This window comes from Gadus macrocephalus, chromosome 10 (genome assembly GCF_031168955.1).
Source record: "Gadus macrocephalus chromosome 10, ASM3116895v1".
NCBI lineage: Eukaryota > Metazoa > Chordata > Actinopteri > Gadiformes > Gadidae > Gadus > Gadus macrocephalus.
Window position 1 is genome coordinate 21,091,554 of NC_082391.1, and position 21,318 is coordinate 21,112,871.

At 48.4% G+C, this 21,318-nt stretch overlaps 1 protein-coding gene across 1 annotated transcript in view; it reads left to right on the top strand.

The window, feature by feature from the left end:
• The first annotated feature begins 4,565 nt into the window (after window positions 1-4,565).
• ppargc1b (peroxisome proliferator-activated receptor gamma, coactivator 1 beta) overlaps window positions 4,566-21,318 on the top strand; it is a 27,255-nt gene continuing 10,502 nt past the window's right edge. Inside the window, 6 exon segments of the mRNA XM_060062954.1 lie at window positions 4,566-4,778; window positions 7,277-7,480; window positions 15,792-15,911; window positions 17,411-18,443; window positions 20,820-20,856; window positions 20,858-20,877. Coding sequence (XP_059918937.1) covers window positions 7,331-7,480; window positions 15,792-15,911; window positions 17,411-18,443; window positions 20,820-20,856; window positions 20,858-20,877 — 1,360 coding nt within the window. The 5' untranslated portion in view covers window positions 4,566-4,778; window positions 7,277-7,330.

The following is a 21,318-nucleotide window of genomic DNA, read 5'->3' on the forward strand; positions in this document are numbered from 1 at the left end:
TTGAATCATTGCTAGATTAGAGTATTGATACCGATGGTTTCCCTTTTATCCTTGCGTCGGGAGCCTTGGGTCTAATTGAAGGCTGTCGTGTTGAAATCGTTAGGGCTTATTTTTTGAGTAACACGGTGTCGACACATTTTAAAGAATGCGTTCACACCTTGTTGCCCCCGGGCTTGTTTACTGAAAAGGAAAAAAGGAAGAGGTACGACGGGATGTTCGAGTTCTCATGAGGTAAAGAAGGAATCTCCCAAGGAGAATGAAACCCAGACAACCAAGAGGAACCAGACAGCCTCAACGAGGAAGAGACAAACCGGAAAAAACACCAAAAGATGAAGAGAAACTGACCGAAGGGGACAGAACACAATGGGTGGCACGTTGCCAAGTATGTGTGTGTGTGTGTGTGTGTGTGTGTGTGTGTGTGTGTGTGTGTGTGTGTGTGTGTGTCAGTGTTTCTGCATCATTTGTATACTGTGTAACAGATTTTGTCTGTCTATGGAAAGACATGAAGTTATATCCTGGTATTTCTTCCAGGAGGGTTGGCTAGCACAACCCGTGTAACATACAGAACATAACAGAACTCTGGCCCAGCGAGAGCCTCTTCCTATAAATAGCTCGGCAGGTTAGGCCTGGACGTGGCTCTGCTCCGTTATGGATGGGCCCACTTTTCCCATTAAAGCGGAACGCAACCAAAAATGGAAGTGGCCGGGATTTGATTTTAACCCCGAAACACCCGCCCTTCTTCACCCCTATTACCCCCAAACGATAGCTCCTACTCCCGCCCCTCTTTCACACACTGTCACTTCAAGGTCGCTTTAGTTCCTTGGAAATAAAACAAACAGCAAAACACGTGACCTCCCGTTAATCTTCCATGAAAGTGTTTGCTATTAATGAGCTTCAAAGGGTTCCCTGAGGGCGCAGTCATCTTGCGGCCGCTGCGTGAAGCACAATGGGACTGGACATCTTGTTCCGGCGGTCCCATTCAGGTCCTCTGTCTGTGAGGGAGAGTCGGGCCCGGTAGTGATGTCACCAAGCTATCTGTGTGGGGCTAGTGATGCCTTAAGGCCAGCAGGGGACGACGAATGTGCCCGCAAAAGATGCCCGCTCCATTTCTGTATCGGTATTGTTGGTACGGTGTCCTGGTGGGTAGACACACTGCAGGCCTGTGATGTGCATGTATGTGCCAGTGTGTGTGCAGGTTTTGTCTGGGGGGGGGGGGATATGTGTGTGACAGCTAGTTAATCCGGTGACCTTAAACCTTCATTGCCCAAGGATGTTTTTATTGATTGACGGCCAGCGAGTATGGAACGAGAGGGGGAGAGATATATGGAGAGGGAGAGAGAGGGAGAAATGTGGAGAGAGAGATATGGAGGGAGAGAGAGGGGAGAAATATGGAGGGAGAGAGGAATGACGGGAGAGAGATGGAGGGAGAGAAAGGGGAGAGATATGGAGGGAGAGAGGAATGAAGGGAGGGAGAGGGAGAGAGATATGGAGGGAGAGGGAGAGAGGGAGAAATATGGAGAGAGAGAGAGGGAGAGGTATGGAGGGAGAGATAGGGATAGATTGATGGATGGAGGGATGTCCGAGCCGGTGAAGCAGGAAGGTGCTAAAAGGTTGCAAATGAAAGAGAAAAGAAGGATTGCAGGAAAGAAGGAGGAAGGAGGATGGGGGCGGGGGGGGGGTAGGGAGAGAGGGGGATGAGTCAGTAACACGTGAGCTGCATGCTAAGAGCACACACACACACACACACACACACACACACACACACTCACACACACTCGCACACACATAAACACACACACACACACACACACACACACACACACACACACACACAGACACACACTCACACACACACACACACACACACACACACACACACACACACACACACACACACACACACTCGCACACACATAAACACCCACACACACACATACATAAACACACACACACACACACACACACACACACACACACACACACACACACACACACACACACACACACAATGACCCCTCCTTGAAAACAAACACACTTGCATCAGCATCCAGTGGCCAGGATGAAAGGAAGGGTTAATGTTGAGGGTGAGAGAGGGGTATAAGGAGAGGAAGGAAGGAGTATGGAGGGTAGGAATCGTTATATCTCTCTGTTTCTCTCTTTCTATCTTTTTCTCTCTCCCCTCTGTCTGTCTCTCTCTCTGTCTCTCTCTCTCTCTCTGCCTCTCTCTCTGTCTCTCTCTCTGTCTCTCTCTCTGTCTCTCTCTCTGCCTCTGCTTTAATCTTTCTATTTCTTCCTGGTCTCTCTTGGGATGTTCTCGTTCTTCTTCACCTGCTCTTTCACCCCGTCATCGTTCCCTCTTCCTCCTTTGCTCTTTTCCGCGTCCGTCTCCCTCTACCATCTCTTCTCTCCTCTCTTCCTCTCTCCAGTCATCTCCTCCTCTCTCCTCTCCCACCCTTCCCCCCTCCCCACTCTAGAAAGGGGCAGTTGTGTGTAGTTATTAAACACCTCCTGACCCAAATAACGTGTTTGTTTTTGTGGCAGCTTTGAAGCAGCTTCTAGAAATACGATTGCTTTGCAAACCTTATGAAACATGGCCCCGTAGCCGACAGAAAACCGGCTTGTTTGTTTTGTAGCGTTTGACCAGATTGATGTTCGGATGGTTTATGGTTTGTTGTAAACAAATTGTGAGCGGTTGTTTTAAAGGGAGCGTGCGTGGGTATCACTGTGTGTTTGCGTATAGTGTGTGTGTGCTATAAAGAGAGGACTATAGGTGTATTTGTGTGTAAGGCTCTATGTACTGTATAATCACAAGGAATGTGTGTGTGTGTGTGTGTGTGTGTGTGTGTGTGTGTGTGTGTGTGTGTGTGTGTGTGTGTGTGTGTGTGTGTGTGTGTGTGTGTGTGTGTGTGTGTGTGTGTGTGTGTGTGAGATATATATATATATATATATATATATATATTATTATATAGGGCATTTTCAAGGTTGGTCTTGGGGCCTAACACCATTCTGTCGGGAACATGCTTGCTGAAACAGAACGCCACGCCTAATAGTAAGGTGTGGCCTTCTGTTTGAGTAACCGTGGTCACACTGGAATGTTGACAGTGAACGGAATACCACTGATTGTTTTCAAACTGCTACTTTCAAATTGAATGATGCTTAGGTAGGCTGCAGGGTTCGGCTTAGCTCAGGAGGTAGAGCAGTTGTCTTGTAACCACATCAACACTCCTAGCTGAGTGTCCCTGAGCAAGACACTTAACCCTAACTGCTCCTGACGAGCTGGCTGTCGCATTGCATGGTTGACTCTGCCGTAGGTGTGTCTTTGTGTCAGTGTATTAACCGATGTAAGTCGCTTTGGATAAAAGCGTCTGCTAAATGCCCTAATTGTAATTGTAGCTAACCTGCTTAGCTAACTCCTTTAAGTTGCGCACCATGCTAACTTGCCCAGGTAGGCTGCCAATTTGCTAACCCACCAGGCTACAACTGGGCTAGCTACCCTCTGCGGATAACCTGTCTAGGTTAACCTGCATAACTAACCCGCCTAAGCTTATCTCACCCTGGCTCATTCGCTAAGCTAGACTGCAGGCTATCCAGCCTAGTTTACCCGGCCCAACTAATCCACCATGTTAACTAGGCTTTTTATAACATACTGGGTAGCTAACCTATGAGGCTAACCCTCCAAGCTATCCTGAAGTGCTAACTCACCAAGCTAATTGGATTAAATTATTGAAAAGTAAAACTTATCCTCAATAACATGGCGTTTACATACACACTCACACACACACTCGCGCTGAGACTCACAGCTATGTGTCATGTACAATCCCATGATGCACTACACTTCAAACACTTGAGCAGTTTGTTTCATATCTAGCCAGTTTCCTCTCATTCTCTCTCTCTCTCTCTCTCTCTCTCTCTCTCTCTCTCTCTCTCTCTCTCTCTCTCTCTCTCTCTCTCTCTCTCTCTCTCTCTCTCTCTCTCTCTTAGTCACAGCTGTTATATGTGCAGCACTTCCCATTTGTGACCACAGGCCACATGGCTGTCTGGCCACACACGCACTCTCACACATATACTCGCACACACTCACACACACACACAGTGCTAATTGTTACGTTCTAATCATAATTACGCTGCATATACTTTTCAGAAGTGCAATGTTCCATATTAATCACCTTCTACTTCCTGTCTTGACTGGTATTGTGACTTATTGTAGGATAATAAACGTTTAATAGAAAAATCTTGGGCCACAGAACCCCTGACCTCTGTGTTTTTTAAACAGATCATTGGTGTTGAATAGGGAAGGGAGAATCTCTGGGCACTGATATGATGTGTTACACCGAGTCAAACCCCTCGCCCTCAATCTCTCTTGTCTTCACCCACTATCACTCTCATCTCTCTTTCTCCCAGTCCTCCCTCTCCCTCTGTCTCCCTCCCTACTGGCTGTCTTTCCGCTGCTCTCTCTATCCCCTCTCAAGTCATAATTGCTTTATTGGCATTAAAAATACAATTATTCCCCTCCTATTGCCCACGCGTATGATATAATATAAATACAACATCATAACACCTGTTCTCTCTGTGTCTCTGTGTCTCTCTTCCAGTATGGTGAGGAGGAGGTGTGTTCGGACCGGTTGGACTCAGACTTCCCAGACATCGATCTGTCCCAGCTGGACGCCAGTGACTTTGACAGCGTCAACTGTCTCAGCGAGCTGCACTGGTGCAACGACCACGCCACCGGAGCGTCACCGGCCTCCGCGCGCTACAGCACGACCGACGAGCTCTTTGAGGTGTGTAGAACACGCATGCACGCACACATGTACGCACGCACGCAAAATGACATGTGCACGCACGCATGCACGCACGATCCACAATGTTTTCAGACAACCATAGGCATTGAGCAAGATTTCATAACGATGCTTACAATTCATTGTAAGTCTTTTGATCAAAGGGTCTGCTAAATGACTGAACACACACCGTCACAATCCTGTTTTTGAACCTCTTACCATCTGATGTCGCTCTCTCTCTGTCTATGTCTCTGTCTCTCACTCTCACTCTCACTCTCTCTCTCTCTATATATAGAGAGAGATATTGGACCAGTCTGTGTGATGCTATGTGCTTTTATATGCTCTGATATGATGACTGATGATTGATTAGTCTCTAATTGATTTTGTTGATACAACAGGCCTCTTCATAAACCGCAGTCCATATGCAGAAACACACATCCTATCCGTTTCTTTCACTCGTCCACTTTCGTCTCTCTATTATTGTATTTCTTTCTTTCTTGTCTGATTTGTTTCATTTCTATGTAGTGCTGTCCTATGATGCCCTGCATATTCACGGAAGCCTGTTGGGTCTAATGCCATGTTGAAATTGATTTGTATGTTATGTATATGTGTGTGTGTGTGTGTGTGTGTGTGTGTGTGTGTGTGTGTGTATGTATGTATGTATGTGTGTGTGTGTGTGTGTGTGTGTGTTTAATCTACGCTCCGTGGTGATGCTGGGAATCTGGCCAGTCGGCCATCGATCCCAACGTTGGCCATTTAAACTTCATTTAACCTTGTAGGACAAGGGGAGGAGAGGAGAGGGGAGGAGGGGAGGGGAGGAGAGGGGAGGAGGCGAGGAGGAGGGTGAGGGGAGAGGGGGAAGAGGAGAGAGGGGAGGAGAAGATGGGAGAGGAGGGGAGAAGGATGACGAGAGTTGGGGGGGGGGGGGGGGGAATAGGGGATGGTTGAGGAGCTGGGCAAAGCAGGGAAGAGGAGGAGACAAGAGAGATGGGGAGGAGGGAAGAGATGAGGAGAGGACAGAGAAGGCTGAAGGAGAGAATAGGAGAGAGGGGAGGAGTAGGTGAAAAGGGAGGAGAAGTGAGAGGGGAGGAGTGATGGAAAGATGGGGAGAGGGGATTAGAAGAGAGGAATGGGGAAAAGGGAGAGGAGGATAGGATTGTACAACATTACTGTCATGTAAAAATATGCAAGTCAGTTCTATGTCGAGAAAGAAAGACTGACTGATTTTGCAACAAAAATATGCCTCACTATTTTTAACACTAACTCTCAGAATACCATTCAGTTATAATCAGAGAGGCAGTACAATACAGAGGCTTATATGCTGAACAATGATGTTCAGTTAGTCTGCAGTGAACAATGACTTGAATGATGATGAGAGGGAAGGAGAGCAAGAGACGGTGAGAGAGGGGAGATGGAAAGTGACAGAGCGAGACGGAAAGAGAGAGAGTAAAACCAGACTGCAAGCTGTAGGCTGACCCTGCTCGCTACTTATGACCAGGTGTCTCAGGTGGTAACACCTTGGCAGATGGTGCGGTAAAACCTCTCCTACCTCACAAGTTGACCTGTCCTGCCTGCCTACTTGGAGAAAAGAGACGGTGTCTTTATGTGAAATGAAATAATTGTTGTGGAAATCGAGTCCCACAGAGAATAAGAGTGACCATTGGCACTAGAAGCATCCAGAGATCCCATACATTTTGAATACCCATTCACTAGAAGGGTTAATTAACCATGAGGCTTTCGGAAGTTCAGGTAGAGGCCAGACAAGCTGACCCACTACCTTGTTGACTGCTTGTACCCCAGCTGCTAGGAGGTTCCATAGGTCCTAGGATTATTCCTTTTTAAGGGCCAACTCTTGAAACATTCCTCTTCATTTACCCCCGTAGCGTGTGACATGTAAAACAAATTGATCTGCAAATGAACAATTATGCAAAAGAGATGCAGTTAAGGCATGTCAAACATATGACAACATACGGTATGATTCAGTAGCCCCATAATTCAGCGTGTTATATTGTACTATTTAGTTACATAGCAGACAGTTTTATCCAAGCGCTTGTCCCTTAATCCAACAATATTTTTGGCTCTATTTTCCTGTCTGGGATTAAAAAAGTATATTTCATCCCAAAGTGACTCACAGGGAATTAAAATGCATCTGCTTTAGGATCCGGCTCCAGGAAAGCTCCAGGCAGGCTTCATAGATTAGGGGTTGTATCGAGAACCTTTCTGCTCAGTCTCATCACACCAAGCCCCCACGATATCCTATTCTACTCTGTTTTCTATGTTTTTCATTCTACCCATTTTATGTTTTTTCAATGCTTTATTTCTTTATATTTAAATAAAAACCCTACGTTAACTCTTACTCAGTTCTGATACAGCACACTGTATCTATGTAACTATCTATTTCATTTTCAACAATATATTCTCCTTAATTGTCCTTTCTTTACTCTTCTTCATCCTCAATACTGAATCTGACTCTGCGCTCGCCTCTGCGTCGCCCCCTGCAGATAGAAGAGGAGAACGCGGCCCTGCTCGCCGCGTTGACGGACAGCCTGGATGGCATGGTGGACGCTGAGGTGGGGGGGCTCTCTGTCTTCCAAACCCTGGGGGAGGGGCCCAACCCGGAGGAGGAAGACGACGATGCCGTCCTTCCTCTCAACACCGGGGACTTCAGCCAATCGCTTGGAACGGAGACTGAAGATCCCTCGCTGGTGGGTAGAGCTCTGACGTCATCTCCCGTCTGGTCGGTGGCAGGTCGCAGGGTTCCGCCGGCGATGTTGCTACCCTCTTGGTGGTTTTGGTGTTCAGGAGACCGGTCTTTTTGTTTTGATGTTCCTCACTTTACTGACTTCCTCTTGGCAGCTTAGATTCTGAAGAAGGGAGAGTTCTCAAAGGAATGTCATCCCCTGAACATTGAATATGTTTCAAATTTGAATCTCCAATCCATTGAACGTCGGCCTCGATATGAATGCAGGATTTAGTAATGGCCAGCGGTTCAAACCAAATGCTCAATTCAAACGGTCAAAAGAAGCCAATGATTTGATATGAAATAAATAAAAGCCAACATTATTGTAAGCGAACAGGTCAAAAGAGAAATGGGAGTTCAGTTCAGTGACACTAATAGTTCATACAAGCCAACGTACAGTTATTGGTTGCAAAAAGACACTAACGGGAGCTTACCGTTTGGGGGGCTTACTATTGGTAGTAGTTCATGAGAATTAGATCAAAGTTCAAATAGGCGCAGTTCAAATAAGTGCTAATAGAGATAGCCTACCATAATTTAACACTTTATACAAGCTATCAGTTAGTAGGTAAAACAGCTTACAGGAACGGAACAGAAGCTAATGGTTAATGAGAGCTTACAGAATTGAACACTTGATTGGAGCTATCAGGTCATGGGAGCTAACTGGAGCTAACTGGAGCTAACTGGAGCTAACTGTTCACATGAGCTCACAGGTGATAATGGAAGCTTACAGTTATTGGGGGCGAACAGGAGATGAAGAGCAGTTGATGGGGATAACATTATTCAACAGTTCACGGAAGCACGTGGAGGCCACGAAGCGACCTTTCAACTCCTCATGCTCCACCACGTTATGTGTGTGTGTGTGGGTCTGTGTGTGTCTGTTTTGTTCTGTGTGCGTGGCCTTGTGACGTTCCCGACGCGAGATCACACGTGTACTTTGGGGTTGAACCCAGTCGTTCAGTGAAACTCACTCCCAGGAAGATAGGCCTGTTAGGACTGTTTTTGTTCTACCAGTGTCAGCCAGGTTTAGCCGGTCATCGGATCCTTCCTGCACCTGAGCTCAGAGCCCAAAATACGCTGGCTTCCATCTCCTGGTCGCACACCGCAATTCTCCCTGGAAACTTTGCCCTACTTTGTTTCGCGTCTCGGCTTTCCTTTCTCTGGGCCGGTCAGCGGCAGCAGGGTGCAGCCACACAGCCTAATCGAAAGAGGAAGCCACTTGGCCGTAATAGATCACGTGATGGCACTACAGATGTTACGCACCCTTGTTGCACTTGTCGACTGGAATCAAGAACACTTCACGAAGAGAGGCATGAGGCACGGGAATTGTTTTCTTTTCGTGTGGTTTGATTGATTTCATTTGCTTTGGTGGCAGCACTACAGAGAGATTATTGTCAAGAAGGGCATGTAGCACAGAGACAGGCTCAATGCCTAGCGCTGAAATGTCTGCATCACACACATGCACACACACACGAAGGCACGCACATCACAAACGCATGTGCACACAAATGCACACACACACACACACACACACACACACACACACACACACACACACACACACACACACACACACACACACACACACACACACACACACACACACACGTTTTCTGTCACCCCTGTCCTGCTCCTCGTAATTCCAAAACGGAGTGTTAGGTGTTGAAGCAGCCGTCGCCCGTAGCAACGGAGCCGGTTTCCAGGAGCCGGTGGCTAGAGCCAGCAGGGAAGATAAGACGCCTCTGACATCAGAGCTGGTCCGGGGAGACCTAGCCAGTGGAAATAAGAGGCATTCCTTTCAAATTGACTTGGCTGGATAATGACCTTTATTTGGCATCTGGAAGTAGATGAAACAGAATGAGAAAAATAAGTAACAAAAACATCCCAGATCTTTAACAGTCAGCTAATAGCTCAATTATTGTGTTAGGCTCATTCCGTGTGTTCAATGCTACGATACGACAATACTTGTCAATTCCTGAAAGGGGAACTAGATGACAAACACACCTCACACAGACAGCAAGCGTGGGCGTTGGAAGACATACAGGCTCAGACCGCACAGAGCAGGTTCACAATATGGGAGCCAACAGCCTAATGAAAAATATAAGTGTGATTTACTCCTGTGCTGATTAACGTAGGCCTACTGTACATACAGATACGATTTCAATTGAAAACAGCATCAACACAATTTTGTGTTCGCCGACCGCACGGGCCGCGTAACTATTTATCCTGCCAGAGTCTCGTTCGTTGTCGGAATTAACCAGACAAATCGCTCCACCAACTACGAACGGCCATGAACCACCAGCCTCAGTATCGAGAAAGAGCTATCAATCTGTCAATCCTAGCTCAGGCGGTAGCTCGGGAGGTAGAGCGGGTCGGCTGGTAACCTGAAGGTTGTTGGTTCGATCCCCGGCTTCATCCTCCTAGCTGAGTGTCGAGGTGTCCTTGAGCAAGGCACCTAACCAATGTTTAGAAAAGCCCTATATAAATGCAGTCCATTTACATTTACATTGCTCCCCCCTTTTCAGTCTCTGTTTCATGTTCTTCAAGCTTCCCTGTAGTGTCCTTGAGTTACATTAAAGGAGCTTCAGAGAGGTTTTAGTGTGATCAGTGAGTCCAATAGGGCGCTGGTGCTTTCATTCCAACAGAAATGGGTATTAAGATATAACGTTACAACAAATAGCATGCAAGCACACTGTGGGCACATTTCACATTTTTTGCCATACATTTTAGCGCGAATACAGTTTTCAGTCTGCTATTTGTAGCTATCCCGCGCGAGGAATAACAAGAAAGTAGCAACGTTCTTTTGAAGATCAGACAGTTGGTCTCTTTTTTATAACTTTTGCTTTTGCTCTACAAAATCAAATATCTCTGCTACTTTCTAACACTTACTGTTCCTTTTTAAGCCATTCAAGACCCAACTTTAGGTTGCCTTTTGAATATCTAGCTGTGGACAACGGTTGTTAGTTAACCAGCCTCTTAAGCTAACTCTGGCTCACTTACAGTTTGACTGTTGATGATTAGTGTGCAATGTCCCTGAAATAAACCCAAAAAAGAAAAAGAAAGGCCTTCCTCCGTGTCATTAAGCATTTACGGTTCTTCTATAGAGGGTTAGGGTTAGGCTATAAACTGTTTATCTGTCCGTAGTTTTTACACAATATTCTCTGAAAACAATGATAACAATTTAACAATTTAGGGGGGGCAGTAGGGGACACCTTCATATGTATGTTATTAATGTAAAATAATATTTTTGAAGCCATTTAAAAGGCTGTTTGGCCACACGCTAGCCATCCAGTAGCACAGTCTGCCATTGCTGGAGGCATGGAGAACCACGGAGGGTAACCCATACGCAGAGCTGGTGTTGAAGCTATAAACATTGAGCCAACCTCACAACACACATGCAATGCAACGTCTTCTACTGTTGTGGGTCCAAACACGGCGTCTCCAAGACACAAGGCTCTGCGGTGTCCTTGGTGTCACCTTGTAGCTCCGCCGGCCGATCTGTCCAACAGGAGGAGGAGGAGGAGGAGGAGGAGGGGGGGAGGGTTTGGTCGATAGTTACAAACCAACAGCCAAGAAATGCTCCCTGTCTTCCTCCCTTATCTGGTTTGGCAAGGCAGGAAGGTCAACTCCAAATAGACCACGTTCTAAAGAAACTCCCTTATAAAGACGTTACAGTGGAATGTGTATGCCTTTACCTGTAGGTGGACCACACGTCGTGTAATGAACTGAAACACATGCGTGTGTTACGCAGGCTTGGTTCTGGACCAACTGTGTTTGTACACCAAGCACGCGGCCACCCGTCATACGTTGTTGGACGTGTCGTGTTATGATGATACTTTATCGTTTTAGTCCACTGCACACCGCCATGTCACGTTATCGCCCGTGGGAACGGCGCCCGCAGCAACAATGACAGTAACAAGGCAATAATGGCAGTTGCCACTACCAACAACGGGGGCGTTGCCAGGTGTCACTAGTAAAAAAAACAACAAGTATTGTGGCTCAAGCTCTAATAACAAAATGCTCCAGGGGGAAAAATAGCAAAGGCTTGGGTAAGATCAACCAATGTGAAGCCACCTGCTTGGTCAGGTTTTGTGCCGGCCTAAAATTGCAGCTATTTCATGTTTCATGTTTTTCTCACAGTATCTGATTCACTGTCTTCTTTTGGGTTAGGGATGTGTGATTGATAAGGTGTGAAGATTTCCAATCTGGCTCTTTACAGATGCACCCCAGTGTCCGTCATGAGAGTCTATTCTAAATGAGCTGAGGTGGCTGCTGCAGCTTTGAAATATTATTTGTGACTAGCATTTGAGAGTCATCTTAATCATCTGAATAGAGTGGAACACAGTAGAATAGTATCGTACACTACAGCCTGTGTTTACCTGTCTTAGAGCTGCTTTAAATTCCCTTTCAAAGACCTGGAGAATGCGCTTCTGCCCATCTTCTTCCTTTAAGTGTTGTAATCAAACACATTAGAATAGGTCTCTAGGTCCCCTCTGAGATGATCTCCTGCCTTCCATTTTCCACTGATCTAACAGAGCTGCTGATCACCATAGGATCTCATTGTACTCTGTAGCATCCAGCATCCACAACGCGTTTAATCCACAAATCTTAAGGGGGATTTAAAAGAAAAGTGGATTCATAACCACAGTTTGGACTAATTGAATCTCTAATGTGGGTTGGTATGTGTTTATAATATGTCTATGATCAAACATATACCATATCGTCATAGATAGACATAATACGGATATGTACATAGCATATCAGATACAGTATATTTCTCCTTTACCAGCACTAGACGTGACATTCAGTAGGTCCTACTTGTTAATCGCTCTCCCTCTGGGGGCAGCCTGTCAATCTCTAGCTATCGCTGGTGTCCTCCAACGCACTCGTACCAGTCACTCATAACAGCTGGCGTGGTGGTGAGCTGGCGTGATGAGGTAGGCGGGCGGTATGCTAACATGGTGGTGAGCTGGAGTGGTGAGGTAGCACCACGGTGAGCTACGGACCTGATCTGGCATGGTGAAGCTAGCATGGTGGTGAGCTGGAGTGGTGAGGTAGCACCACGGTGAGCTACGGACGTGATCTGGCATGGTGAAGCTAGCATGGTGGTGAGCTGGAGTGGTGAGCGTGTGGTGGTGAACTACGGAAGCGGTGATCTGGGGAGGTGGGGGAGCTCAGGCTCAGCCGGTGGTGAGCTACTTGATTTGAATGAATTTAACTTTAATGGTCTTTGCAGCAGAAACATACGACGAAATGGGAGCGCAGGTCCGCTTGGTGCCATCGCACAGGGACAAGACGCAACATACAATTCATAAAACAACGTATAATAAATGTTAGATAAAGCTAAAAGAGTATTGAAAGGATAGGTTTGGCAGCTCTGTCAGTCTTAAAGTGCTAGAGTGATGATTCTGCTGGTGAGCTAGACTAGTGGTGACCTACTGGTAGTGAGCTAGTCTAGTGGTGACCTACTGGTAGTGAGCTAGTCTAGTGGTGACCTACTGGTAGTGAGCTAGTCTAGTGGTGACCTACTGGTAGTGAGCTAGTCTAGTGGTGACCTACTGGTAGTGAGCTAGTCTAGTGGTGACCTACTGGTAGTGAGCTAGTCTAGTGGTGACCTACTGGTAGTGAGCTAGTCTAGTGGTGACCTACTGGTAGTGAGCTAGTCTAGTGGTGACCTACTGGTAGTGAGCTAGTCTAGTGGTGACCTACTGGTAGTGAGCTAGTCTAGTGGTGACCTACTGGTAGTGAGCTAGTCTAGTGGTGACCTACTGGTAGTGAGCTAGTCTAGTGGTGACCTACTGGTAGTGAGCTAGTCTAGTGGTGAACTAGTCTAGTGGTGAACTAGTCTAGTGGTGTACTAGTCTAGTGGTGAACTAGTCTAGTGGTGAACTAGTCTAGTGGTGAACTAGGGTGGTGGTGAACTAGTCTAGTGGTGTCCTACTGGTAGTGAACTAGTCTAGTGGTGAACTAGTCTAGTGGTGATGGTGAACTAGTCTAGGGTGATGGTGAACTAGTCTAGGGTGGTGGTGAACTAGTCTAGGGTGGTGGTGAACTAGTCTAGGGTGGTGGTTAGGTAGCGCAGCTCTCCGCCAGATGAACGTGTCACGTCGTCCATTTCAATCTTCTCAGAGTGGCCCCCGCGTCACATGACTCCTCCTTGTCATTCCACTCCTGTCTGTTCTGCCTCTTTGTGTGTGTGTCTGTGTGTGTGTTTCTGTGTGTGTGTGAGGGTGTGTCTGTGGGGGTGTGCGATTATTGCATGTGTTTATTCTCTGGGGGCGATATTCTCTACCTGTTTACAAGATGGCTTCACGAGGTTAAGATTCGGGTTAATGTCTCCATCTCCCTTCTCTCTGCTTCTTCCCTCCCGAGACTAACCGGTCTAATAATAAATGGCACTCATGGTTTGTATGAAAAGCGTCAAATGGCAGGCCGATTATTATAATAGGCTGTGCAGGCGTAGGTGGCTCAACCTGCAGTCAAATCAGATCCTTTTTTTTAACATTACCCCACTTTAACGCACGGGAGATCATAAACAAACTTTGATGTATATCTATTAAGTTTTTCCCTCCTCAGAATGTGTAACACTTTTGAGGACGTGGCAAAACAGGAAAAACATCTTGTCATTGTGACTGTCCCCCGTCATGACACAGTCTGCTCTACGGATAACCATGAGCAGAGCAGACTGATCAATCTCGCCCTCCCGTGTTGTGTGTTTGGATGAGGGATAGCGCTCCAACCAGTGTGTTCACTTCAGTGTGTGTGTGTGTGTGTCTGTGTGCTACTCGGGGCCGAACAAGGCATCTATTGAGTTTGCGAGCGTAGTGATGGAACCCGGCCAGACTGGCGTAGTGGAGAGGAGAGCAAGAAGGAGAGAGAGAGGAGAGTAAAGACAATCTAGCCCACATATCCCCACCGGGCGCTAACACACACGGTGCCAGACGCTGACATCCTTGGGCATCCTCCGCCTTATCAATGAACAGTCAGGTGGCCCTTCGCTGTGAAGAGGGCCAAGTTGGCTCCACCTCAATGCGCTGAGAAAGGGTGTGTGTGTGTGTGTGTGTGTGTGTGTGTGTGTGTGTGTGTGTGTGTGTGTGTGTGTGTGTGTGTGTGTGTGTGTGTGTGTGTGTGTGTGTGTGTGTGTGTGTGTGTTTGTCTGGGTGTGTGTGACGTGTGTCTGGTGTGTGTGTGTGTGTGTTTAAAACAGAGGCAGGTCTTTGGGGGATATGAAGTAATTTTTCGATAGACACTAAGATCCACGATGACATAACAAAAATGGCATATTTCATGATATAGTACTTTATTTATGCATAATATATCTTAAAATCTCCTTCGCAGATTTGTATTATTTTCCACAGGTATGATTTTTGGGTGGATGAAAGGATGGAAAGACCAAATGATGGATGGCAGAACGCTGGAGATGAAAGGAGCAGAGAGTGCGGGGGTAGGAGATCTCATGTGAAGGCTGAGAGACAGGGAGGCGGGACTTAGACAGCGAGAGCTCTTATCTCCGATTGGTTGTTATTGGTCCACTGTGATTGGCTGCGTGGGAGAAACGAGGGATGCTGCACCAGGGCAGGATTCAGAGGGAGGGATGAAGGAGGGAATGAGAGGACGAGCGGAGGTGAAAGAGGGGATAGAAGGGATCCTCTCTGTGGTTCTCCCCATCCACCTCTTTTTCTCTTTTTTCCACTTTTTCTTTCTAACATATTCTGTACATCGATGTCGTTTTGTGTGAGTGGGTGTTTGAAACCGCACACACACACACACACACACGCACCCACACACTCACATCCAGCTTTACTCTGACATATGGGTTAGAGCAGTGCTTTCAACCTGTGGTACGCACACCGCTGATGGTATGCAGTGGTACTGCAGGTGGTACTGCTACCTAATTCCTAAAATAGACAAATGTGCAATCATTTAAATGATAATTCAATGTAAGTAAACAAAGTATTATTGGATGTAATGATTTCAATAATTGTGTCACCTTGTGCATTTTGTCATGTGTTTTCCATGTCATGCGTTCCAATATGGTTTAGTGTTAATTTGTGTTAACTAAACACACTTGGAGCATAAGCAGCCAGTTTCGCACTTCTTGTAGTAATATTTGTGTCAATAGGGGGCTCCGGCGCTATTTGTGTATTTTTCTGTTTGCATTTTGAAATGCTCCACGAAAAGGTCTTGATGTCTTGATGACAGTTCAGTGGTCCAATGCTCCTCAAGTACACTGTTGTGAACCGCTGTGTGAGACTGACCCCCCCCCCCCCCTCCTCCAGTTGAAGAAGCTGTTGCTGACCCCCCCTAACGTGCCTACCGGCGCCGACACACACAGCGCCAACGGGCATCGCCACGGCAACAGAGGCCTCCACCCGCGGACGACGCGGATCCAAGTCAAGGTAAGCGTCCGTGGCTGGACACACGCCGTGGCAGCTTCGAGCCGAGACCCCCCTGTAGGAGGGGCCATATTTCACCGGGCAGGCGTGACGGGAGGGTTCCGCTCAGGTTCAGTCCACTGGGTCGACGGCTCACTAGCTGCGTTTCCATCTAAAAGGTGATGCGAATCTTTTGGAAAGTTCGCAAAAAAGTAATTCGAATTAGGTGCGTTTCCATCAAGTGGTTGGAGCGGAATAGGGTTGATGACGTTACACGTTGATGTCGGCAGGGTTGCTATGGCCGGTCGTTATGCGGAAATCGGAAAGACTGTCAGTCCTGTGTGTTCAAAGTGCGCTAGGTCACAGCTGTTGTGAAAAGTGTGTTTCCATCTCCCATTTTGCGAATTTACTCTCTTTCGCATTTCTCAAAAACCACATCAATCGAGCGGGTAAACCTTTTTTGCGAATGAGAGGATTTTTATGCGAATTTTGGTGTTTCCATCACCGTTTACTGATTCGATACTTCAAAGTTCGCATAAAATCAGGGGGATGGAAACGCACCTAGTGGGACGTATGTCGCCCTACAGTTGAGCTGCGGACACTGGAACCGTAGAACCTTTACTCTGCCACCTGGGACGGTGTTGAAGGGAAAAGGTTTCCCCGTCATGTAGCAGAAGCACACGGCGGTCGTGTGACGGAACGAGCGGCTGCCACGGCGACACCGTCTACGACGGCTACGTATGAGTCGGCACTAATAAGCTAGCTTGGGGCGGCTCGTGGTGCGCTGTGATTGGTCGTTGGAATGCCCTCTCGTCGTAGATCATTTGGGGGGGCCCTAACTCCAGCTGACGTTCAGACATTCACACCTTCAGTCGCGTAGTGTGATGTTTGTGCGCCCGTGTGTGTGTGTGTGTGTGTGTGTGTGTGTGTGTGTGATGAATGTGCATGAATGTGTTTGCTAATTTGCATTGGTGTGTGAGGGAAAGAGCCTAAACAGTGAGAAGAGAGAGAAAACATTTGAATCCATTTTTGTGCTGACAGCTGGCATGCGAACAGTGCAGGCAGTGGTGTATAGTCTCTCTCTCTCTCTCTCTCTCTCTCTCTCTCTCTCTCTCTCTCTCTCCCGATTATACTTATTTTAAGAGTATTAAGCAGTATTTGATAGTCGTTCTGTTCCGTTATCGGAGTGTTTGGAGAGAAGGTTTGTCATTTTGTGGCTGGTTCACTTCATGCCCGTTTGAACTTTATCAGCAGAACTTTATCTTACAAGGCAGAATCATTCCAGATGAAACTGAGAAACGACACAATAGTCACACTACGCCTTTTGTTTGTGTGTGCGTGTCTGTTTGCGTGTGTGCGTGTATGTTTGCGTGTGCGTGTCTGTCTGTGTGTGTGTGGTTGTGTGCTGTTGTGTGCGTGTCTGTTTGTGTGTGTGTGTGCGTGTCTGTTTGTGTGTGTGTGTGTGTGTGTGCGTGTCTGTTTGTGTGTGTGTGGTTGTGTGTGCGCGTGCGTTTGTTCCTCAGAGCGAGGCGGGCGCGAGGCTCCAGGACAGGAAGCCGCGTGCCGCGCGGCCCTTGGGTCGTCTGTGCACGGAGCTCCACCGCCACCTGACCACCGGCCGGGGCCACGCCGCCGACAGCGAGGAGGACGAAGGGGACGAGGAGGAGGAGGAGGAGGAGGAGGAGGAGGAGGAGAGCGAGTCCGAGGAGGGCGAGGAGGACGAGTCGTCGGGGAGCGACGGCGAGGGCGTGGCCGCGCCCCCGCCCCCCGCCGCGCCCCCCGAGGCCCAGTTCAGCTCGGAGAAGGAGCTCCACTCGGTGGTGGAGCTCATACGCTACATGCACACCTACTGCCTGCCCGCGCGCAAGCAGCACGCCTGGGACCGCAAGGAGCGCGAGGCCCCGGCCCCGGCGCCGGCCCGCAGCCGGGGCCCCAGGCCCGAGGCCCCGCGGGCCCCCGCGCAGAACGCTCACAGCCGAGCGGCGGCAGTGGGGCCCCCCGCCGCCGCCGCCGCGGGGGGAGGGGGAGGGGGTGGGGCAGGCCCCCCCGCCCCCCGCAGACCGGCCTTCTCCCGGCGCCGGGAGCCCAAGGCGGACTCCCTCCTGCGGGCCATCCTGGAGCGCAGCGCCTCCTTCGACGTGAGCCAGCCTTACAGACTGCACAGCCCCCCCTACGCCCCCGGGCCGGCCGCCGCCCCCGCCCACCAGCACAGCTCCTCCTCCTCCTCCTCCCCGCTCAGCCGGACCGGCCCCGCCCCCTCCTCTCCGCAGGGGCGGCGGCGGCCGGGGGCGGGGCCGGAGGAGGAGGAGGAGGAGGAGGAGGAGGAGGAGGAGGAGGGCGGGTCGTTCTCGGTGCGGCGCTCCCGACGCCTCGCCTCCTTCCCGAGCCGCTTCGCCAAGAGGCTGCGGCCCGGGCACCGCCGCCGGCCCTGGGGCGAGGAGCAGGACGAGAGGAGGGCCCGCGTCAAGGGGGGGGGAGGAGCCGGGGCCAGGGCGGAGAGGCCCCGAGAGGGGCACGGCGGCCTGACGGCGGCCAGGAAGACCTGCTGTCACCATGGTGAGGAGAGACACACACACACACGCGCACACACACACACACACACACACACACACACACAGACACAGACACACACAGAGACACACACAGACACACACACACACACACACACACACACACACACACACACACACACACACACACACACACACACATGGACGGATGCACATGGATGCACACACAGAAAAAACACACACACACACACACATATTCACAGATGCAAGGATGCACACAAACATACCAAACACACACACATACACATTTAAACACACACACACACACACACACACACACACACACACACACACACACACACTGACATATGCGCCACGTTTATGACTCTGTATAAACTCACACTCGCCTGACATTGTGATGAACCAGATCTATATATATATATATAGACACGTGTACTCAGACACATACGTTGATGTATAGCACACACATATATTGTGATATAATACACATACATATCCAAAGCTACAACCGTTCTATAATTATCTGAGAATGCACTGGGCGAAACGCCTGTACTGCATTCAGTGTGTACCGCTCGGTCGTCGGATTACGTAGACCTGCAAGACTAGACGTGTCTTCAATTAAATTAATCAAACTATAAAATATGATGTACTTCACGGATTCCAGACGGGTCCTAACCCAGACTGTATTGCTTTACTGCTGCTTACGATTCCTAACACGGATGGGTTTCAGGAGACAATCTGGATAAAAGCCCCGTCCACATTCTCAACCCCACGCACACTTTAACAAACCCTTCCTCCCTAAAACACACACGCACACAAACTCACCAAGTCACCCACTCACAATCAGCACACACACAAACATAGTCTCACTCACTCTCTCATTGACTTGTCTGTAGCCCTGCATGGTCCTGTGTGACTGACATGTGTTTCTCTTGTGATGACAGAGAATCAGGCGTGTCTGTGTCTACCGCTGCAACCTAAAGCCACTGGGTAAGAAAGCATCTCTCTCCATTACACACTCTGGCAATACCACTCTCTGTCATCACTCTATTCAAATGCTCTCTCTCTCTCTCTCTCTCTCTCTCCTCTCCTCTCTCTCTCTCTCTCTCTCTCTCTCTCTCTCTCTCTCTCTCTCTCTCTCTCTCTCTCTCTCTCTCTCTCTCTCTCTCTCTCTCTCTCTCTCTCTCCTACCATCTACACACACTGTGGTCCTATTTCTCTCTATCATACTTTGATATGCCCCACATGGTCCAATGGCTTGTCATTATGATGATATCTTTATGATACATGGAATATGAATGCATGGCTTCAGATTGTTGAGGATTAACACAGGGTTGATGCTGATGATAATGATGATGATGGTGTCTCATGACTTTTGATTGGTGGAGTTTAACAGTATCTAACGATGGTGTTCTATAAGTGGAACATAACACAGTCTTGAAACGCTTTAACAAGAACCAGTGCTTTTGAAGAGATGAACAGTGTCTAGTGTCGCCCGGCTACATACAAGCGCTCCGAAGCCCTTTGACTCGGTGATCGAGTTGACTGGCTGTGATGGCTCTGGAGGGTCCGGGTTAGACTCCAGGCTCGCTGGCGTAGAGATCTTCGCATCGCGGCCTGTCAAACTTGCATGCCTGCGCTATATACCACAACCCCATCACACTGGATACAGGCCAGCTCCACCAGCGGCCTCAGAGACGTGTCCTAACCACGGACTGAAGCCCACTGAAGGTCCATCTCTCTCCCCCTCTGACAAGGGAATATAGGTGGTGGTGTTTGGTTCTCTTTCTCCTCTTTGTGGAGGTCGGCCAGTCAGAGACGAGAAAAGAGAGAGGGAAGAGAACAAAAACAGGGTTGTCAAGGCAGTTGTGAGACAGAACAGACACCTAAAATAGACTTCAGGAGAGGAGAAAAGAGGAGGAGGGGCTTGTGATGGTGATGGTGGTGGTGGTGGAGGTGGTGGGGGTGAAGGAGGTGATGGGGGAGATGGAGGGGTTTAAATGTGCTTGTCCCGATAAGGAACGAGCACAAGGGGTTTGTGCCGGTGGCGTCGACGGGAGCTGAATAAAACCTCACATTATGCAGACAGATCTGGTGTGTTTGGTTTGTTGAGGTCGGCGAGACACCCCGAACGCTGTTCTCATGAGAAGTTCCTAATGCAGAGATTTTATACAGACTTTTAAACTTTACCAACTACGGTCTGTACTTAAACCTGACATTCACGGACATTTTCTGTTTGTCTCTGTCTCTATTTGTCTTCTCTTCTCCCCACCTCTATCCATCCCTCCCTTTTATCCCTCGCCCTCGCCATCCTTCCCTCCTTCCTCAACACTCTCCTTCCCTCCATCTTTCCTCTCTCTCTCTCTCTCCTCCCTCTCCCCCCCTCCCCTCCTCTCTCCAGAGAGGTTCAGCAGTAAGTCCTTTGAGCAGACGCTGGCGGGATCTATGCGGTACTGCAGGTAAATATCTCCCCTGGTCATTTAAATTCTGGACCCGTCTCTGGTCGAACAATGCGGATTCATCAGAAACCGGACACACCTTATGTGAAGGCCACTGTCTTAATATCCAATCTAACAGTAAGATTCTACATCGAGTTACACAGGAGAGCACTTATACTATACAAGTACTATATGTTGAGGTTTAATGGTGAGTAATTGAAAACTACATTCAGATATAAAGAAGAGCAGTAAGATTGGTAGTGCTACTCATGTACTACCTGTTCCATTACACAAAACTCGATATCTGTACTCGATACTCAAAGGAGTAAGAGTGGGGAATACAGTATCCAATCAAAGTATACTGTATATTTATAGGCCTACATTGGTTCCATGAACATCCTTACTGTACCGACAGCGATATATTGTTTCACCTTCTTCCGCAAGATGTACTCCTTGCATGTC